This window comes from Microcaecilia unicolor, chromosome 4 (assembly GCF_901765095.1).
Source record: "Microcaecilia unicolor chromosome 4, aMicUni1.1, whole genome shotgun sequence".
Taxonomy (NCBI): domain Eukaryota; kingdom Metazoa; phylum Chordata; class Amphibia; order Gymnophiona; family Siphonopidae; genus Microcaecilia; species Microcaecilia unicolor.
The window spans coordinates 316,536,456-316,557,868 of record NC_044034.1 but is presented as its reverse complement, the minus strand read 5'-3'; the positions used below and the strand labels follow the sequence as shown (position 1 = coordinate 316,557,868).

The following is a 21,413-nucleotide window of genomic DNA, read 5'->3' as shown; positions in this document are numbered from 1 at the left end:
TCCCGAATATTCATTTCATATCAGCTATTGTAAGCGGCCACATCGGATCGCTTAACTAGCTACTATATCTTTAGGCTAATTTCAAATATCGACTTAGCCAGTAACTTTAAACCGGCTAAAATAAACCAGATATTCAATGCCAGTCACTGGAAATGGCCCAGCATTCAATTTCCAGGCTGATCACCGACACTGCTGAGAGTTAGCCGGACTCCCTCCTGCGGTCTGAATATTGGCCCTAACTCTGGGTATAAAGTTGATGGGCCTGCTATAGTCTGTTGGGAGAAATCTGGGGTCTCTGAAAAGCAGTGTTTGTTAGGTCCCCGTTCCCTGAGCTGTATTCCCAACAAACATAGGGGTCCTTTTACTACAGTGTGCTAATGGATTTAGCAAACTCTAATGATTACCGTGTGCTAATGATAAGAAGCCCATTATATTCCTATGGGCGTCTCATCATTTAGCAGGCACTAAATCTGTTAGCGCACCTTAGTAAAAGGAACTCAGAATTTGCCACATTTGCAGTTCCTCCACTTAAAAATCATCAGCTGGATCATAGGAATATTTCAATATTTGGTAGTGTCAGTGCAGAATCAGTGGTGTACCAAGGGGGGGGGGGGGCGGTGGGGTACAGTCTGCCCCGGGTGCACGCGCTGGGGGTGTGCCATGCGCCTGTCCGCTATGTTCGTTCTGTGCTCCCTCTGCCCCAGAACAGGTTACTTCCTGTTCCGGGGCAGAGGGAGCATGGAAACGAACGAAGTGGACAGGCACCTGGCACCCCCCCCCCCCCAGCAGCGTGCACCTGGGGGGGGTTTCTTTCGCTGGGGGGGGGTCGCGCTGCACCTGGGGGGGGGGGGGGGGGCGCTGCACCCGGGAGGTGGGGCGCATCAGCGATCCGCCCCGGGTGTCAGCCACCCCTAGGAACGCCACTGTGCAGAATTCTTTTTCCTCATTGTTAAGGTGACTCTTTGACTCATATTAAGTAGGACAAGCTGAGCCAGTCCTGGATTTACCCTACTGCAATATTTTTTCACTGGAGTGCTGTAAGGCAGATCATTATTTTTTTCAACAGGAACTCACTGCTTAGAATTCTGTATAGGGAAAAAGGTATGATTGTGTCTCCTTGTGAGGTACTATATCATTAACACTGCGCTACAATTTCAAAAAGTGCTAGTATCTGTTATAATCATATGTCTCATGCAAGGCATTCCATCTCTGGGAATGTTATGAAGAGCATTTTTCCCCTTGAGACAGGCAGTGCACCCTGCCAAAATGCTGGCGTTGTGACCGATTTGGAAATAGTGTCAGATCTCTGTACTCCTTTCTTGTTGAATTAAGAAATTCAATATATCACATAGTTTTTAATGAAACTGTTTAATAACTGGACTTTAAAAATCCTTGTATGAAGTATATAGCAAATAGTACTTTGAAATTATAATGAACTGTCTGAATTATATGATACCTCACAAGGAGACACGGTATTACACCTTGTAATTTTGGAGTTTGGTTTGCACTGTAGGGTAAAGTTACCACTTTTGTTTTATTCAGTTTATGCACTGCACACAGGGAGCTGTAGTCTTGTTTTATAAGCAAGTTCAATAGGGAAATCAGAACTATATCTCCTTTACATTGGAGTTATGTGGTTCTATAAAGAGTGAAGGAAAAGACTAATTGAGGGAGCTGCCTTTCAGGTGCTGTGGAGGAGTTGCAGCTCATCTGCATATCCTTACAGCCTTCTCCAGGGTGACACCCAGGTCCACCCCGATCCACTCAGGGCCTCCGCTCTAGGTGCCCAGCGCTCCCACCAGGTGCTGTGGAGGACTTGCAGCCCTTCTGCATTTCCTCACAGCTGTATCCGGGGTGACTCCAGTTCCACCCCGATTTTCCCAGGGCCTTCTCTCCAAGTGCACAGAGTTTCCAGGTGCTTTTTGGCTAGGATCAGGCGACCCTCAGGGGGAGGAATGCTGGCTTCGGCCTAACCCCTGGTAAGCCTTTCCTCAGCTGAGAGGTGCCCACCTCTACCACTGGCTGCCTTTCAGGTGCTGTGGAGGACTTGCAGCTCATCTGCATATCCTTACAGCCTTCTCCAGGGTGACACCCAGGTCCACCCCGATCCACTCAGGGCCTCCACTCTAGGTGCCGCGCGCCTAACGGCGCGCAGGGCATTTTTCTCTTTGTATCTAATCTTTTTCCAGTTGCTAAACTACCTTAATCGTTTATGGCCCCTATTCACATTCTCTTCCTAGCTCTGTCCCTTCCTAATCTTTTCCCTCACCCCCTACCTCTCTCCGCTACAGGAACTCACTTCCCATCCATTGACTTCATCACCTCACCTTCTCTCCTACCCTCTTCCTCCCTCTTGGCTTTTAATCGCCGTCTCTTTCTTCCCTCCATTTTGCCTTCCCCATTCCACCTAAATACCTCTTGCCTTCGACGCCTTCGTGGCCACACCTCTCCTACTCTCCTCCGCTCTCTTTTACTCCTTCTCTTACTCTCAGCTGGTGACATCAATCCCAATCCTGGCCCTCCTCACCAACTATTATCCAAACTCTACAGATCTCACCGTGACCTCTCTAACCTCATCTCTATTCCTCTACTCCCCTCCTCTTCTCTACCCTTCTCTTGCGCCCTATGGAATGCTCGCTCTATCTGTAACAAACTCCCCTATATCCAGGACCTCTTTATCTTGCGTCACCTCCATCTGCTCGCCATAACAGAAACCTGGCTCTGCCCTGATGACTCTGCTTCAGTCGCAGCCCTGTGCCATGGCGGTTATCTATTTTCACATACTCCTCGCCCTGCTGGCCGTGGGGGCGGTGTTGGACTACTTCTCTCTCCCTCCTCCAGATTTCAACCCCTTCTTCCACCTCAATCTCACTGTTTTTCCTCCTTTGAAGTCCACTCTATCTGCCTTTTCTCTCCTCTGCCTCTTCGAATAGCGGTCATTTATTGTCCCCCTGATAAGTCCCTTTCATTCTTTCTCAGTGACTTTGACGCCTGGCTTGCCTTCTTCCATGATCCTTCCTCCCCCTCTCTCATCCTTGGTGACTTTAATATTCCTGCTAATGATCCTTCCAACTCTTATATTTCCAAGTTACTCGCTTTAACGTCGTCCTTTAATCTCCAACTATGCTCCACCTCCCCCACTCATCAAAATGGTCACTGTCTTGATCTCATCTTCTCCTCCAACTGTTCACCTTCTAGTTTCCTTGCCTCTGATCATCCCTCCTCTGATCACCATTTTATAACTCACACTTAAATCTCCTCCCTCCCAGTCCCGTCCTATCCTATCTAATTTATCTAGGAATCTTCACGATATTGACCCTTCATCTCTATCCTCCCATGTTTCAAACCTCCTCTCTACTGTGGCACCATCCACGTCTGTCAACGAGGCTGTTTCTTCTTACAACAATACTCTATCCTCTGCCTTAGACACTCTTGCACCTTTGATGACCCGCCCTGTAAGGCGTACAAAACCCCAACCTTGGCTGAGTTCTAATATCCGCTACCTATGTTCCTGTACCCACTCCGCCGAACGCCTCTGGCGGAAATCTCGGGCCCTTGCTGATTTCTTACACTTTAAGTTCATGCTGACCTCCTTCCAATCTGCTCTTTTACGTGCCAAACAGGATTATTATATCCAACTGACCAACTCTCTTGGCTCTAATCCTCGACTTCTCTTCACCACATTGAACTCACTCCTCAAGGTGCCCCCTCCCCCAACTCCCCCTTCATTATCTCCTCAGACCCTTGCTGAATTCTTTCACAACAAGGTTCAAAAGATAAACCTTGCTTTCTCTACCTCACCAGCTCTCCCTCCACTAGTCTGTTCCCCTCTCTCTCCTTCCCCTCATTCCCTTTCCTCCTTTCCTGAAGTTACTATTGAGGAAACTACACTTCTCCTTTCTTCCTCAAAATGTACCACCTGTTCCTCTGATCCCATTCCCACCCACCTTCTTAATGCCATCTCTCCTACTCTTATTCCTTTTATCTGTCACATTCTCAACCTCTCACTTTCCACTGCGACTGTCCCTGCTGCCTTTAAACATGCTGTGGTCACACCTCTCCTTAAGAAGCCTTCACTTGACCCTACTTGTCCCTCTAATTACCGACCCATCTCCCTCCTTCCTTTTCTCTCCAAATTACTTGAGCGTGCTGTTCACCGCCGCTGCCTTGATTTTCTCTCCTCATCTGCTATTCTTGACCCATTACAATCTGGTTTTCGCCCTCTCCACTCAACCGAAACTGCGCTTACTAAAGTCTCCAATGACCTATTACTGGCTAAATCCAGAGGTCAATATTCCATCCTCATTCTTCTTGATCTTTCCGCTGCTTTTGACACTGTCGATCACAGCATACTTCTCGATACCCTGTCCTCACTTGGATTCCAGGGCTCTGTCCTTTCCTGGTTCTCTTCCTACCTCTCCCTCCGCACCTTTAGTGTTCACTCTGGTGGATCCTCTTCTACTTCTATCCCTCTGCCTGTCGGTGTACCTCAGGGTTCTGTTCTTGGTCCCCTCCTCTTTTCTATCTACACTTCTTCCCTTGGTTCATTAATCTCATCCCATGGCTTTTCCTACCATCTCTATGCTGATGACTCCCAAATCTACCTTTCTATCCCTGATATCTCACCTTGCATCCAAACCAAAGTTTCAGCGTGCTTGTCTGACATTGCTGCCTGGATGTCTCAACGTCACCTGAAATTAAATATGACCAAAACCGAGCTTCTCATTTCCCCCCCAAACCCACCTCCCCGCTCCCCCCGTTTTCTATTTCTGTTGATGGCTCTCTCATTCTCCCTGTCTCCTCAGCTTGAAACCTTGGGGTCATCTTTGACTCTTCTGTCTCCTTCTCTGCTCATATCCAGCAGACCGCCAAGACCTGTCGTTTCTTTCTTTACAACATCCGTAAAATCCGCCCCTTTCTTTCCGAGCACTCTACCAAAACCCTCATCCACACCCTTGTCACCTCTCGTTTAGACTACTGCAATCTGCTTCTTGCTGGCCTCCCACTTAGTCACCTCTCCCCTCTCCAGTCGGTTCAAAACTCTGCTGCCCGTCTCATCTTCCGCCAGGGTCGCTTTACTCATACTACCCCTCTCCTGAAGACCCTTCACTGGCTCCCTATCCGTTTTCGCATCCTGTTCAAACTTCTTCTACTAACCTATAAATGTATTCACTCTGCTGCTCCCCAGTATCTCTCCACACTCGTCCTTCCCTACACCCCTTCCCGTGCACTCCGCTCCATGGATAAATGACCTAGAGATGGGAATAACTAGTGAGGTAATTAAATTCGCCGATGACACAAAATTATTCAGGGTCGTCAAGTCGCAGGAGGAATGTGAACGATTACAGGAGGACCTTGCGAGACTGGGAGATTGGGCGTGCAAGTGGCAGATGAAGTTCAATGTTGACAAGTGCAAAGTGATGCATGTGGGTAAGAGGAACCCGAATTATAGCTACGTCTTGCAAGGTTCCGCGTTAGGAGTTACGGATCAAGAAAGGGATCTGGGTGTCGTCGTCGATGATACACTGAAACCTTCTGCGCAGTGTGCTGCTATGCGGCTAGGAAGCGAATAGAATGTTGGGTGTTATTAGGAAGGAGTATGGAGTCCAGGTGTGCGGATGTTATAATGCCGTTGTATCGCTCCATGGTGCGACCGCACCTGGAGTATTGTGTTCAGGTACCTGGTCTCCGTATCTCAAAAAAGATATAGTAGAATTGGAAAAGGTACAGCGAAGGGCGACGAAAATGATAGTGGGGATGGGACGACTTTTCCTATGAAGAAAGGCTGAGAAGGCTAGGGCTTTTTACTTGGAGAAGAGACGGCTGGGGGAGATATGATAGAAGTGTATAAATAATGAGTGGAATGGATCGGGTGGATGTGAAGCGACTGTTCACGCTATCCAAAAATACTAGGACTAGAGGGCATGAGTTGAAGCTACAGTGTGGTAAATTTAAAGACGAATCGGAGTAAAATTTTTCTTCACCCAACGTGTAATAGACTCTGGAATTCGTTGCCAGGAGAACGTGGTACGGGGCGGTTAGCTTGACGGAGTTTAAAAAGGGGTTTAGATAGATTCCTAAAGGACAAGTCCATGCACCGCTATTAAATGGACTTGAAAATTCCGCATTTTTAGGTATAACGTTGTCTGGAATGTTTTACGTTTGGGGAGCGTGCCAGGTGCCCTTGACCTGATTGGCCACTGTCGGTGACAGATGCTGGCTAGATGACCTTTGGTCTTTTCCAGTATGGCACTACTTATGTACTTATGTACTTAGTATCTGTTCCCTTCTCCACTACTGCCAACTCAGACTTCGCGCCTTTTGTCTCGCTGCACCCTACGCCTGGAATAAACTTCCTGAGCCCCTACGTCTTGCCCCATCCTTGGCCACCTTAAATCTAGACTGAAAGCCCACCTCTTTACATTGCTTTTGACTCGTAACCACTTGTACCACTTCGCCTCCACCTACAAAATCGCCCCAATCCAAACCAGAACATCAGACAGGAAAAAAACAAACCATGGTTCACCGAAGAGCTGAAAAAACTTAAAACCAAGGTCAGGAAACTAGAACTAGCTTGGACAAAAAAGAAAGACGAACAAACACTAAACGACTGGAAATTACTTCGGAGAAAATACAAATACACCATAAAACAGACAAAAAGACAACACTACAAACAATAATAGGACCAATTACAAAGACACACATAACTCTTCAGCCTCGTGAACAAACTGCTAGATACCACAACCAGTTACAAATAACGGTAAAAACATACCAGACGTCAACAGCCTTGCGAAGTACTTCAAGGAGAAAAATTATACTATTATGACCAAAATACCCGCCAGTCCCATAGAATACGCCACTCTTCTAGACTGTCTGGACCCAGAAGAAGGAACACACCCAGCAGACAGAACCTGGACCGAGTTCGAACTACTATCAGAAGACTCATCTCTAAACTCTCAAAAAATATGCCAAATCCAACTGCAAACTAGACGCATGCCCAAACAGCCTCATGAAATCAGCCCCTCAACAAGTCGTAATGGACCTAACGAACCATGTAAATTACATGCTACAAAATGGACTCTTCACAAAGAAAAAGGAAAAATCTTACTCACCCCAATTCCTAAAGATACAAAGAAAAACTTGAGCGAATTACCACTACAGACCAGTAGCATCCATACCACTAATAACCAAGCTAACCGAAGGGATGGTACCCAAACAACTTACAAACTATCTAAACAAACACTCAATACTACATGATGCCCAATCCGATTCCGGTCAAACCATAGCACAGAAACAGTACTAGTCACTCTTATGACCAAATTTAAACAATAATAGCAACCGGGAACAATATACTCCTCCTACAATTGACATGTCAAGCGCCTTCGACATGGTCGACCACGAAATCCTACTACACATACTTGAATACCTTCGGCATTGGAGGAAATGTCCTAAGCTGTTCAAGGGGTTCCTAACCCTGCGCTCGTATCAAGTCACATCACACTCAACCACCGTCCACGGCATGGACACCTGAATGTGGAGTTCCACAAGGATCACCTCTCTCACCAACTATTTTCAACCTAATGATGATCCCTCTAGCAAAACTCCTATCAAACCATAACCTCAATCCACATACTGTATATACGCTGATGATGTGACAATATATATCCCTTTCAAAACACGACATCAAAGAAATCTCCACGAAATCAATCAAAGCCTACACATCATGAACACATGGGCAGACACATTCCGTCTGAAATTAAATGCAGAAAAACTCAATGCTTGGTACTTCACCTCCCAATACAACACTAATGAATTCAACGTGATAAATACACCAAACCTAAACCTTCCAATCTCAGAAACGCTAAAAATCCGTGGAGTCACTATCGACCGCCACATAACACTTGAAACCCACGCAAACAACATAACTAGAAGATGTTCTACTGCATGTGGAAACTGAAAAGGATAAGACATTCTTCCCAAGATTCGTCTTTCGTAACCTAGTACAATCCCTCGTCCTCAGCCCATCTGGATTACTGCAACTCATTATACGCAGGCTGCAAAGAGCAAATACTGAGGAAACTTCAAACAGCCCAGAACACAGCAGCCAGACTCATCTTCGGAAAACCAAAATATGAAAGGGCAACACCACTACGAGAGAAACTACACTGGCTTCCACTGAAGGAACGCATCACCTTAAGGTATGCACACTAGTCCACAAGATCATTCCACGGCGAAGCCCCAGCCTACATGTCTGAGTTGATTGACCTACCTCCCAGAAATGCTAGGAGATCCTCTCGAACATACCTCAACCTTGATTTCCCTACTTTCAAGGGCGTGAAATACAAGACGCTACACGCGTCAACCTTTTCTCACACGAGCACGCAGCGTTGGAACACACTGCCATGCAACTTAAGAGCAATCCACCGAACAAGCATCCTTCCGCAGATTACTGAAGACCCATCTGTTTGAGACAATTTTACGGAAAAAACCAAAACACATAGAGTCCACACTCACTTACATCAATGCATCACAAATCCACTTATGATCTCTCATCCCCCTAATTCCACATTACTCATACATATACTTACAGAAATATGTACACCATGTGCCCCTTTGTCTTAACACTGCCCTTAAGCTTCCCATTGTCTCCTCCCAAAGTCTCAATGCTGATGTCCCATTGTGATATTCCTAATGATACTTCGATTAATCTCGCATAACTTGTACAATGTAACCCATAACCAATTTGTAACAAACCTGTATTCTCATTATTCATATCTTATTGTAAGCCACACTGAGCCCGCAACAGAGGTGGGAAAATGTGGGATACAAAAGCAAACAATAAATAAATAAATAAATAAATAAATAAATACCCTCCTCTCTTCCTTCCCGTTCACATTAATTGATTTGATTTGCTTACTTTATTTATTTTTTGTCTATTAGATTGTAAGCTCTTTGAGCAGGGACTGTCTTTCTTCTATGTTTGTGCAGCGCTGCGTATGCCTTGTAGCGCTATAGAAATGCTAAGTAGTAGTAGTAGTAGTGTTGCCTGAATACCAATGAAGCCAGTGTTCAAATCCTGCTGAGGTGACCTTTGGTAAACCATTTAAACTCTCCAGTGCAGGGGTCTTAACCTGGGACAGTTGTCAGGGGTCAGTGAATTGATTTTTACTCTTTCAAAAATTCCAAAGACTAGGGGACACTCAATGAAGTTACATGGAAATACTTTAAAACTAAAAAAAAAAAAATAGGAGGAAATATTTTTTTAATCAAAGAATAGCTAAGCTCTGGAACTCTTTGCTGGAGGATCTAATAATAGCGGTCAGCATATCTGGGTTTAAAAAAAAGGTTTGGACAAGTTCCTGGAGGAAAAGTCCACAGTCTGTAATGAGATAGATATGGGGGGGAAGCCATTGCTTGCCCTGAGATTGGTAGCATGACATGTTGCTACTTTGGGGGTTTCTGCCAGGTACTTATGACCTGGATTGGCCACTGCTGGAAACAGGATACTGGGCTAGATGGACCATTGGTCGAACCAAGCATGGCTGTTCTTATGTGCTTAAGTTACAACTTTACTTTCACTAACCTACATAAATAGTGGCATTAAATTTTAGCGTGGTTTATCACTTGTCTCATTGTGCTGAATCTTTACTTCAGATCAGAGCTGGAGCAGAGTCACAGTGCAGAAGCAAAAGGGACATCTAAGGTGAAGTATATCACTTCACCTCACAGGACTCACGGCCTAAGTGGGCCCAGTTGCCAACCACACCAGTGAGAGGATTTTGAGGGGGGGTGGGGAGGGGATAAACTGCATTTAGAAAGGGCAATTACTGCACAATTTGGTTGTTAGATTTGCTCACCTTTTCCAAATCGAAGTTGCATTATATTGTGCCATCCAAGGGTACAAATATGGAGAGGTACAAAAATTGCTCCCAGCCCACCCTATCCTTGGAGGCAGTGAAGTGGGAAGGGCAGGAGACACCAGTGGGAGAGTCAGGCAGGGAACAACCACAGCAAAGTATAGTCCTAATTTTACAAACTATGTTGTACCTGAGACAGTGGAGGGTCTTTTACAAAGCCGTGGTAAAAAGTGGCCTGCAGTAGTGTGGACATGTATTTTTGACATGTGACGGGCCATTTTTTACCACGGCTGGGAGAAAAAAAGGCTTTTTTAACTGGGGCTGTAAATGGTCGTGCGCTAAAATTAAAAGTAGCCACGTGGCTATTTACTGCCTGAGCCCTTACTGCCACCCATTGACCTAGCAATGGGCTCATGTGCTACACGTGCGGTACTCGGTGAAGCATGTGCCAATGTGGCTGGCACTGCCGACTGCCACCGGGAATGATCCCCATGGTAGAAAATAGAAAAAATATTTTCTACTGCGGGAAACAGCGCGCACCAACTTCGAAATTACCGCCAGGTGGGCATGCTAACTGGGTGGTAGTGTCGATTTGGTTCATGCTATATGCACAGTAGCCCTGCTACGGCTTTGTAAAAGGGCCCCTAAGGCATTTGCCCAAGGTTACAAGGAGCATCAGCAGGGCTCTCCTTCTCTGCACATATTCAACAGATTGCTAAACCTGTCGTTTCTTGCTTTATAATATCGCCAAAATTCGCCCTTTCCTTTCTGAGCATGCTACCAGAACCCTCATCCACACTCTTATCACCTCTCGCTTAGATTACTGCAACTTGCTTCTCTTAGGTCTTCCTCTCAGCCACCTCTCTTCTCTTAAATCTGTTCAAAATTCTCCTGTACGACTTATATTTCGCCAAAGTCGTTATGTCCATATAAGCCTTCTCCTGAAGTCACTTCACTGGCTCCCTATCCGTTTCCGTATAAAATTCAAGCTCCTCTTGTTGACTTATAAGTGCATTCACTCTGCAGCCCCTCACTAACTCTCCACCCTCATCTCTCCCTACACTCCCTCCCAGGAACTCCATTCACTAGGCAAATCTCTCCTAATTGAACCCTTCTCCTCCATCGCTAACTCCAGACTCCGTTCCTTTTGTCTCGCCGCACCTTATGCCTGGAATGGGTTTCCTAAGCCGTTACGACTAGCTCCATCCCTGGCCGCCTTCAAATCCCGGCTAAAGGCCTATCTGTTTGATGCTGCTTTTGACTCCTAACTTGTCACTTGCTCATAACCTTTATCTTGTCTTCCTCTCTTCAATAGTCCCTTTCCCTATGTGTCCTTCTGTCTGTCTTACCCTTATCCTTATTGGTCCTGTCTGTCTGTCTGTCCTGATTTAGATTGTAAGCTCTTTTGAGCAGGGACTGTCTTTTCTTCATGTTCATTTGTGAAGCGCTGCGTACGACTGGTAGCGCTATAGAAATGATTTATATTAGTAGTAGACTGGAGCTCTGGCTACCATGGGTATCAGCTTGATATTCCAGCAACTAAGCTCCTGCTCCACTCAGCTAAACATTCATCCCATACTGTATGGTCCATCCAGTCTGCCCAACAAGGCATCCAGAGTTGTATCTGGCACTCTAAGAAGTGGAACATGAGCAATACCAGATACAACTCTAGCCACCTTGTTGGTCAGACTGGATGTACCATGCAGGTCTTTATCTGCCGACATTTACTATGTTACTATAGGTTTATTTTATAAAGCTGCACTAGCTATTCCCACTTGGCAAATGAGGGGATACCCTTAGGAACTGAATGGGCTTCCTCTCATTTGCCGCGCCGAGAATTGGTAGCGCAGCTTTGTAAAAGAGGCCCTATGTTACTATAGAATTTCAAGCACAACTAAGCAGGGGACACTATTGCCTTCATTTTAAGATGCTGGTCATGGGGGCGGAATAGGGAGATAGAGGGCATGCTGGACATAGGGGGAATAGAGAGATGCTGGATAGAGAGGGGAGAGAGAGAGAGAGAAAGAAAGAGAAGGGAGACATAGTAATAGTTAGTGCAGTGGGTTGAGAATTTAGAGAAATGGGCTCAATTCCCACTACAGCTCATTGTGATTCTGGGAAAGTCATTTAACCCTCCATTACCCAGGCACAAATGTTAGATTGTAAGCCCACTAGGAACAGAGAGCATGCTCTAATGCAGTGTTTCTCAAGTTGGTCCTACAGTACCCCTTACCAGTCAGGTTTTCAGGATATCCACAATGAATATGCATGAAAGAGATTTGCATACACTATCTCCATTATATGCAAATCTCTTTCCTGCATTTTCATTGTGGATATCCTGAAAACCTGACTGGCAAGGGGGTGCTCCAGGACTGATTTGGGAAACACTTCCCTAATGGAATATGCAAACCGCTATGATTGTGCCACAGAAAGACAATATATAAATAAAGATGAAAATGAATTGTAGATCCCATAGCCAGTGAAGGTATTGCTTACACTGTCCGTTTCATTTGATCTTTTATTACTGGATTCTTATTACTAGAAGTCTGCAGCAACTTTGTTCAGTCTTTCTGTTTCCAACAGTAATCCCCTGCTGCCATCCACACGTCCTCATATCATCAGAGACGCATTTAGCTGACCATGTTCTGGAAAAAATTTTTATTTTCTAAATGCATTCTATTTCCCACAAAGAAAATAAATGGTATGTAGAAGGAGTAAATCTTCCCTGAAATGGGAAGATACTATCAGCAAATGTCATCACTCCCAAAGCAAATAAATAGAAAAAAAAAAGGATTAACAAAGGCTCTGAATCAGCTGTACAGTTATTTTTTTTCGCTGTGCAGTCTCCTCCCCCCCCCAATCGCCCCCACAGTTTTGCACATATGTAGCTAGAAAGTAGATCCTGGACAGATCCTGCTGGCTCTTCCAAGACACCTTTAGAATTTTATTAAAGACAGCTGTGCGGGGAATGCACAGCTGGAAACCAAGTGTTTGAGATGCAGCTGTCTTGGTCCAGCACAACATTTTTTCAATTGTTTTAAAAATGACAGTTAAAAACTAAGGGGGAACAGCAGTACCTGCAAAATTGTTTTTATGATTCTTACTGTAAAGGGTTCATCTAGTTAGCTAGAGCAGTGGTCTTCAACCCACTTCTTGGGAATCTCAGACCAGTCTAGTTTCCAGGTACCCACAATGAAAATGCGTGAGATATAATTACATGCACTACCTATATTGTATGCAAATATATTTCATACATTTTCACTATGGATAACTTGGAAACTGGGCAGGTCAGAAAGGGGGGATATAGGAGAAGGGTTTTGGACCACTAATATAATAACATAGAAACATAGGCATGTCCTCCTTTCACCCTTCTCTACCTTTCTGGACTTGTACTTCCAACTTCTCTAAGAAATGTGGAACTATTAGTTCAAAGCAGTGAGGTGATCCACTTGTCCATTATAACATTAATTTAAACTTACATCCGTCAATATTCAGCCTGCAGTGGTCAGCATTTTAAAAAAGTCTGACCACTGGGGGCAGAATTAACCATGGATATTCAATGCTGGACCATGTCCAAGAACCAGAACTGAATATCTGAGGCTAATCCAAAACGTGCTAGCCTCCGTATCTTACGCAGATCCTGACTGATATTCAGCCAGAACCCATATAAGACGCTTATGCAGGCTCGCATAAGAACAAGTAGGTGTTCAAATTCCTCCTTTCCACCCCCACCCCAGTCCTGATCCCCCTTTCCCTCCCCCCTCCCACACAAAAATCAAGCCCTGGCTCATGTTTTCATCCCTTCACCCCTGTAAGGTCCGAATTTCCCTGGTGGCCTAAGAGGTGCTGTAAGGGGAGGAGTGATGAGAACTTGCTCCTGCCCATTGCAGGTCTGGCCTCAGAATGGTCATCACGACTTATGGCCTTAGGCCGCTATGGATTTAGGAAGATTAAATCTGTGATGTGTTGGAACTCTACCCTCCAGCTAAACGTTATCCCTATCACAGGTTCAGCCTCTTCTCTTCCTTGCTGTCAAGCAGGAGCTACAAAGTGCCCTTTGGTGCTGGAGAGTTGGGAAAGTAAAGCATTTTAGTTAATTACTTTGCTCTCAAACCCTGTTACAACCCAGCCCTTACTAGAAGGAAAAGCTAATACTCACAGAGACTATGATCCCCTGCAGTGCTTCAAAACCGTCGTTCACGGGAAACACGTGATCTTTGCTATCCGCGATCCGTGCCAGCTGAGCGGAAGAGAAATAGAAAAGAAGGGGTTTGAGTAGGTCCCAAGGAGCCCAGCAGAAGTTCAGGAATCCTTTCCTCTTCTCTCTGTCAGTGTGTTTAGATTGTAGCGGTAGGTATGAATCTAGGGTTACCACTAGGGATGGGATGTCATTCGCAATGACACAGAAAATGTCAACAAAATACCCCATATCACTGTATGTTTATGTTTATTTGCTAATTTGATGTATTGCCAAATTTGGACAAACCAAGTCTGGGTGATTTACAAAATGATACAAATACAAAACAGTGAAAAGAACTATATCATTATATAGAGGCAAAACATACAAAAGTATCCAGTCATTCAACAAATTAAAAGTCTCAAAATGTTGTTAACAAATAAAAATGAGCAGAAAAAAAAAACATAGTTTGTGTTTTTTTTGTTCGCCAATCATAGTGCACACTCTTTCCACAGGATGCATACTCTTAGCAAATAGTGTACGCATGCGTGAACGATTCAGGAAAGAGTGTGCCCTCTTTGCAAACAGTATGCATATTACATAGTAACATAGTAACATAGATATTCTTTCAAATGAGACAAAAATAAAGACTAATCAAAAGAAAACAAAATAAACAATGCTGCAAACAACATGGGAAACCAAATGAAATGAACATTTTTGGACTGCCCATTCCTAGTTACCACCCAGGTTAATTCAGTCCCGGTTTTTACTCCAGTGCATACATGGATGCATAATCCTACTTTTCTGAGATCAATACATTTATGAATGTGGTGGAGCAAAGCTAGGACTGGATCACGCAATCCTGAAAGATTTAGGGGCCCCTTTTACTAAGTCGCATACGCATCTAGGTGCACCCAACGTGCGCCAAAATGGAGTTACCGCCCGGCTACCTTGTGGCTCTTGCGGTAATTTCATTTTTGGCATGCCGTCCAAAAATAATTTTTATTTTTGGACGCGCATATCGAAATTGCGCCAAGTGGCATTTGACACACGTAGGTCATTACCACCCGGTTACCACGTGAGACTTTACCTCTAGGTCGATGGCTGGCGGTAAGGTCTCAGACCCAAAATGGACGCACGGCAATTTTCATTTTGCCGCATGTCCATTTTCGGCAAAAATTTTAAAAAGGCTGAAAAAGAATTCTGTGCACGCCCAAAACACATGTCTACACTACCGCAGGCCATTTTTCAGCGCACCTTAGTAAAAGGACCCCTTAGAGTTTTCTGGTCACATTGATTTAGTTGTGGAATAAGGATTATGTCATAAATCCACCAGTCAAAGTACATAAACATATGTGATTTAATAAAGAGGGAAGAACTAACAATGACAGTTTTTTTAAACCTAAAAATAACTTCTTGTCTCAGTTAAGGAAAAGTTGGAACCCCAGAAATAACAAGGCCACCAATGAACCTAAAAACATCCTGGCACCACCAAGTCTGGATTTGCTATTGTTGTTTTTTTCCCCTTTTGATTTTTAAAGCATTCCTTAAGTTTAGTACTGACAACCCAGGCTCCAGTTTTCCAGAGACTTGGAAGATCCAACAGTTGGATCAATTAAGACAGTTTAGTCAATTAAGACAGACAAGAACCCAGGGGAGCACACGAGTGAACAGCCTATGCTGGGATTTCCTGACTCTTCAGTGGATGAACAGTAGAAAAGCGAATATAGTAAAAGTCCTGGACCAGCCCCAAAGCATCCTTAAAAAATGAAGTAATTACATTTGCTGATGACACAAAGTTATTCAAAGTTGTTAAATCGCAAGAGGATTGTGAAAAATTGCAAGAGGACCTTACAAGACTGGGAGACTGGGCATCCAAATGGCAGATGACATTTAATGTGAGCAAGTGCAAAGTGATGCTTATAGGACAGAGGAACCTAAATTATAGCTACATGATGCAAGGTTCCACTTAAGGAGTCAATGAACAAGAAAAGGATCTAGGTGTCATTGTTGATGACATGTTGAAATCCTCTGCTCAGTGTGCAGTGGTCGCGAAGAAAGCAAACAGAATATTAGGTATTATTAGGAAAGGAATGGAAAACAAAAATGAGGATTTTATAATGCCCTTGTATTATGCTATGGTGTGACTGCACCTTGAATACCGTATGCAATTCTGATCACTGTATCTCAAAAAAAGATATGCCGCCTTATTTTCGAAAGAGAAAGATGCCCATATTTCGACCCAAATCGGGAGATGAGCGTCTTTCTCCCGTGGGCGGCCAAATTGGTATAATCGAAGCCGATTTTGGCCGTCTTCAACTGCACTCCGTCGCGGGAACGGCCAAAGTTGTCAGGGGCGTGTCAGAGGTGTGGTGAAGGCGGGACTGGGGTGTGGTTATCGGCCAAGCAGAAATGGGCGGCTTTAGCCGATAATGGAAAAAAAAAATAGCTGTTTTTAGCGAGAATTTAGGGCACTTTTTTTGGACCCTTTTTTCACGAACAAGTCCCAAAAAAGTGCCCTAAATGACCAGATGACCACCGGAGGGAATCGGGGATGACCTCCTCTGACTCCCCCAGTGGTCACTAACCCCCTCCCACCAAAAAAAAAAGAAATTTAACACCTTTTTCCCAGCCTGTATGCCAGCCTCAAATGTCATACCCAGCTCCATCACAGCAGTATGCAGGTCCCTGGAGCAGTTGTTAGTGGGTGCTGTGGACTTCAGCCAGGCGGACCCAGGCCCATCCCCCCCTACCTGTTACACTTGTGCTGGTTAATGCTGAGCCCTCCAACCCCCCCAAAACCCACTGTACCCACACGTAGGTGCCCCCCCCTTCACCCCTTGGGGTTATGGTAATGGTGTAGACTTGTGGGCAGTGGGTTTTGGGGGGATTTGGGGGGCTCAGCACACAAGGGAAGGGTGCTATGCACCTGGGAGCTCTTTTACTGTTTTTTTTTTTTAATTTGTAAAAGTGCCCCCTAGGGTGCTCAGTTGGTGTCCTGGCATGTGAGGGGGACCAGTGCACTATGAATCCTGGCCCCTCCCACGACCCACTGCCTTGGATTTGTTCATTTTTGAGATGGGCGCCTTCGGTTTCCATTATCGCTGAAAACTTATATTACCCAGCTGAAAAATGGCCAACTTCTAGGCATTTGCCCCGCACAACCCGTATTATCGGAAAAAAGATGGGCGTCCATCTTTTTTCGAAAATACGGGTTGTCCCGTTCAAGGAAATAGGCGCCCACGGATATAGGCGCCCATGGAGATGGGCGTTCGCGTTCGATTATGCCCCTCATAGTGGAGTTAGAAAAGCTACAGAGAAAGGCGACGAAAATGATACAGGGGATATGTTGACTTCCCTATGAGGAAAGGCTAAAGCGGCTAGGGCTTTTTAGCTCAGAGAAAATACGGCTGAGGGGAGATATGATAGAGGTCTATAAAATAATGAGTGGAATGGAACGGGTAGACGTGAATCGCTTGTTCACTCTTTGCAAAAATACTAGGACTAGGGAGCATGCAATGAAGCTACAAAGTAGTACATTTAAAACAAATTGGAGAAAATATTTCTTCACTCAACTTGTTGCCAGAGAATGTAGTCAAAGCGGTTAGCTTAGTGGGTTTAAAAAAGGTTTGGATATCTTCCTAAAAGAAAAGTCCATAAGCCATTATTAAGATGGACTTGGGAAAATCCACCGCTTATTTCTAGGATAGGCAGCATAAAATGTATTGTACTGTTTTGGGATATTGCCAGGCTCTTGTGACTTGGATTGGCCACTGTTGGAAACAGGATACTGGGCTTGATGGACCTTTGGTCTGTCTCAGTATGGCACCGCTTATGTTCTTATGAATGTGTTTGCTTTTTTGCAGGGTTTATTTACTAGATCTTTGAAGGGGTTCCCCCTCCCTCCCCTGGTCCCCACTACCTTGGAAGAGATGGTGTTATAGGGAGTTCATCTTAATTTTTCTGCCAGGGGATTCAGTTTTAACTATGCCACTGACCTTGGGACTAGAAAAACAACAAAAAAAAAGAACCAGTAGTAAGACCAAAAGAGAGCTGGAGGGAAATATGCAGGCAAGTAGGTATTTCAAGTAAAATGATCACTATTTCATCAACACTTTAGTAACGCTGCCAGTAATAAGCTTACCATACTATCCATTTGGACTGAACCCAACTCTTGCTTTTGTGAACTTTCTGGAGTTTTGATTTATATTTTGCTACATTGTTTCCTTTAGATAACATGAATGCAGTTGCCTGTGGCTACAGGGTCTGCACTATTTTCAGAGATCAAAGGGGCCTTATGGCTCCCCACTGAGAGCACTTTCAATGACACAGTTGGTGGAGAAGGAAGATCACAGAGCCCTATGTACATAAGATGTTCTATCAAAAACCACCTCTTTCTCCCTTTCTTGGCCTCACCATACACAAAGACCCTGCTTTCTAGATTCAAGATAAGGACACAAAAGGAAATGCAAATTACAGACTCCTAAATTCACTTTTTCAATTGCATTTGTCCTTAGAATTCATAGGGCTAGATGCACTAAGCTTTCTGAGCTTTAGAACTGTGGGTTTTAAATTGGTTTTAGCCAGTTTAACATGCAGGTAGTAAACAGGGACATGCACAAAAGGGCATTTTCCTGTCACGGTAGCAGCTAACAAAAACAGAATGCAAATGATTATAATGAGCTGCATTACCTTTGCAAGGCTATTACAATGAGATGCACTACCATTTCCCGATCCCCTCACCGTGGAAAACCTAACAAAACCTAACGGGAGGTCTGCACCTCTCGTTGGGGCTGCTGTGAGGGAATCGGAAAGGAAAAAGAAAAAAAAAAAGTCCAACAAGTACTCAGAAGAGCAGAGCCCCTTATCTGTGAGGGAAGGAAAAAAAAAAGCCAAGTGCTCGTCAGGGACATCCTTCTAAAGTGCCTAACATGGACGTCCTTCAAGGACGTCCGTGACGAGCACTTGGCTTTCTTTTTTTTCCCCTTCTGCCGTCGTCGCTCCCGTCCTATGAGACAACTAGAATCACAGCTTCGCCAGTCTAAGCAGGCATACATTACCAGTCCTACCCTTTAAACCAAAGAGGCTTACAAACGAATCTGAACTCTGTTATTCATGAACACACTTATTACAGTCTTATCTTTCAAAAATACAAATTTTTCCGATATGGCAACAAGGCTGAAAAACTATTGACATGTATTGTAAAGGCTAAGGGGGGTGGTGGTAATAGAACCATACCATCCCTGAGAGATACAACAGGAGGCATTGAAATCACAGCTTCCCGCAGCCCCGGCCTCCCCGCCATCCTCTGCGCCCCGGGGCCCAACCCCGCCTACCCCCTGAGGTTGAGGTCGTCATCACCCCCCCTCCGTCTGCCACTGGGCCGGGCCCTCACAGTGCCTCTCACCTCCGTGTGAAGGCGCTGCAGCAGGCAACAGCAGATTGCCTCCCTTTGGACTTCCCTCCTTCCCTCCCTGTGTCCCGCCCTTGCAGAACTATGTCAGATGAGGGCGGGCCAGGGACAGAAGGAGGGAGGCCCAAAGGGAAGCGATCTGCTGCTGCCTGCTGCAGCGCCTTCACACAGAGGTGAGAGGCGCTGTGAGGACCCAGCCTGGTGGCAGACGGAGGGGGGGAGCGGCGGCAGCGATGACCTCGGGGGGGGGGGCGGCGGGGGAGGGGCCCTGGGGCACAGTGGATGGGGGGGAGGCCAGGGCTGCGGGAAGCTGTGATTTCAACACAGGGGGGAGTGACGACGGCGGAAGGGAAAAAAAAAAAGAAAGCCAAGTGCTCATCAGGGACGTCCATAAAGAACGTCCATAAATGACGTCCTTGGCAGGCGCAGAGCAGCCAGCATAACGCTTGGCTGCTCTGCGCATGCTCGACCTGCTGACTGGCCGACTGTTTACCGATGGAATAGAGAATGCAAGTGAGCTACAATGAGCAGCTCATTTGCATTTCCTTTCCTTGATACATGCCCGTTCCTTACCTATTCGCTAAGGGAATCAGTAAGGGAAGGGCTTTAACAAGTTTTTAGTGCATCTTCCCCATAGTTTCATATAAAAAACATCAGTTTTAACTAGAGATGGGGATATTAAACCATGGCTTACAATATTCAAAAAACAAGGGACTATTGGTTACATTGTAGCTGATGAAAGGTGAGTGTTACTACCAACAGTGCATGTTTTCAAAGGACATGCAGTTTGCAGTAGGTTCGGGGTTGACGGACAGGAAGAGAGACACAGCTATCAATAATCCTATAGGGGAAACATTCCACACTAAAACTGCTTTGTGGTTTTAGTTCATGTCTTCAGGATAGTACAGTAAAAAAAGGAGCTTACTTGCGTTTCATTGAAATCCTTAACGCCAACACAATACACAGTTGCTCCCAGGTCGCGAGATTTATTAGACTAGGAGAAAAGGAACACAGAAAGTCAACCATTACTCTCTTTAAACTGATGTGCAGAGTATAAATTAAACTGTAACTGTAAAAGTCACTGAATCACCAGGTATAGAAAACCAACTGAGCAGTAGCACAAGCTATATAGATGAAATTCAATTTGCTATTAAGTACACCAGGAAGTGATTTGAACTTTGATTTTAGATTTAATTAATCACATTTTCCAAATCTGAGTTCAAGACAAGTTACAAGCAGGTACAAAAGTATTGCCTTGTCCAAGTGGATTCAGAATCTGACTGGTCAAAATTCAAAGCAATTTAACCAGTCAGAAACTGCTCCTGGCAGCATCCTGTTTCCAACAGCGGCCAATCCAGGTTACAAGTACCTGGCAAGATCCAAAAACAGTACAATACATTTTATGCTGCTTATCCTAGAAATAAGCAGTGGATTTTTCCCTAAGTCCATCTTTATAATGACTTATGGACTTTTCTTTTAGGAAGTTATTCATACATTTTTTTAAACTCTGCTAAGCTGACTGCTTTTACTATATTCTTTGGTAATGAATTCCAGAGTTTAATTAAACGTTGAGTGAAGAAATATTTTCTCTAATTTTTTAAAAAGTTACTACATCAGGGGCACGCTTCATTGCGTGCCCCTGATGTGGTATACTTGGATTTCAGCAAAGCCTTTGACACGGTTCCGTACAGGCGACTGATAAATAAATTGAGTGCCCTCGGTATGGGACCTAGAGTAACTGATTGGGTTAAAAATTGGTTGAATGGTAGGAGACAGAGGGTAGTGGTAAATGGAGCTTGCTCTGAAGAAAAGGATGTCTTCAGTGGAGTACCACATGCATCGGTCCTAGAGCCGGCTCTTTTTAACGTCTTTGTGAGCGATATTGCGGAAGGACTGTTTGGTAAGGTTTGTCTCTTTGAAGGTGATACTAAACTCTGCAACAGGGAGGACACCTTGGAGGGTGTAA

General features: G+C 44.8%; 1 protein-coding gene across 1 annotated transcript in view; it reads right to left on the bottom strand.

The window, feature by feature from the left end:
* ANTXR1 (ANTXR cell adhesion molecule 1) overlaps nucleotides 1-21,413 on the bottom strand; it is a 269,622-nt gene that overhangs the window by 173,082 nt on the left and 75,127 nt on the right. The window contains exons 7-8 of the mRNA XM_030201863.1: nucleotides 20,373-20,441; nucleotides 14,017-14,097 (exon numbers count right to left, since the gene is read on the bottom strand). Coding sequence (XP_030057723.1) covers nucleotides 14,017-14,097; nucleotides 20,373-20,441 — 150 coding nt within the window. The remainder of the gene's footprint in view (nucleotides 1-14,016; nucleotides 14,098-20,372; nucleotides 20,442-21,413) is intronic.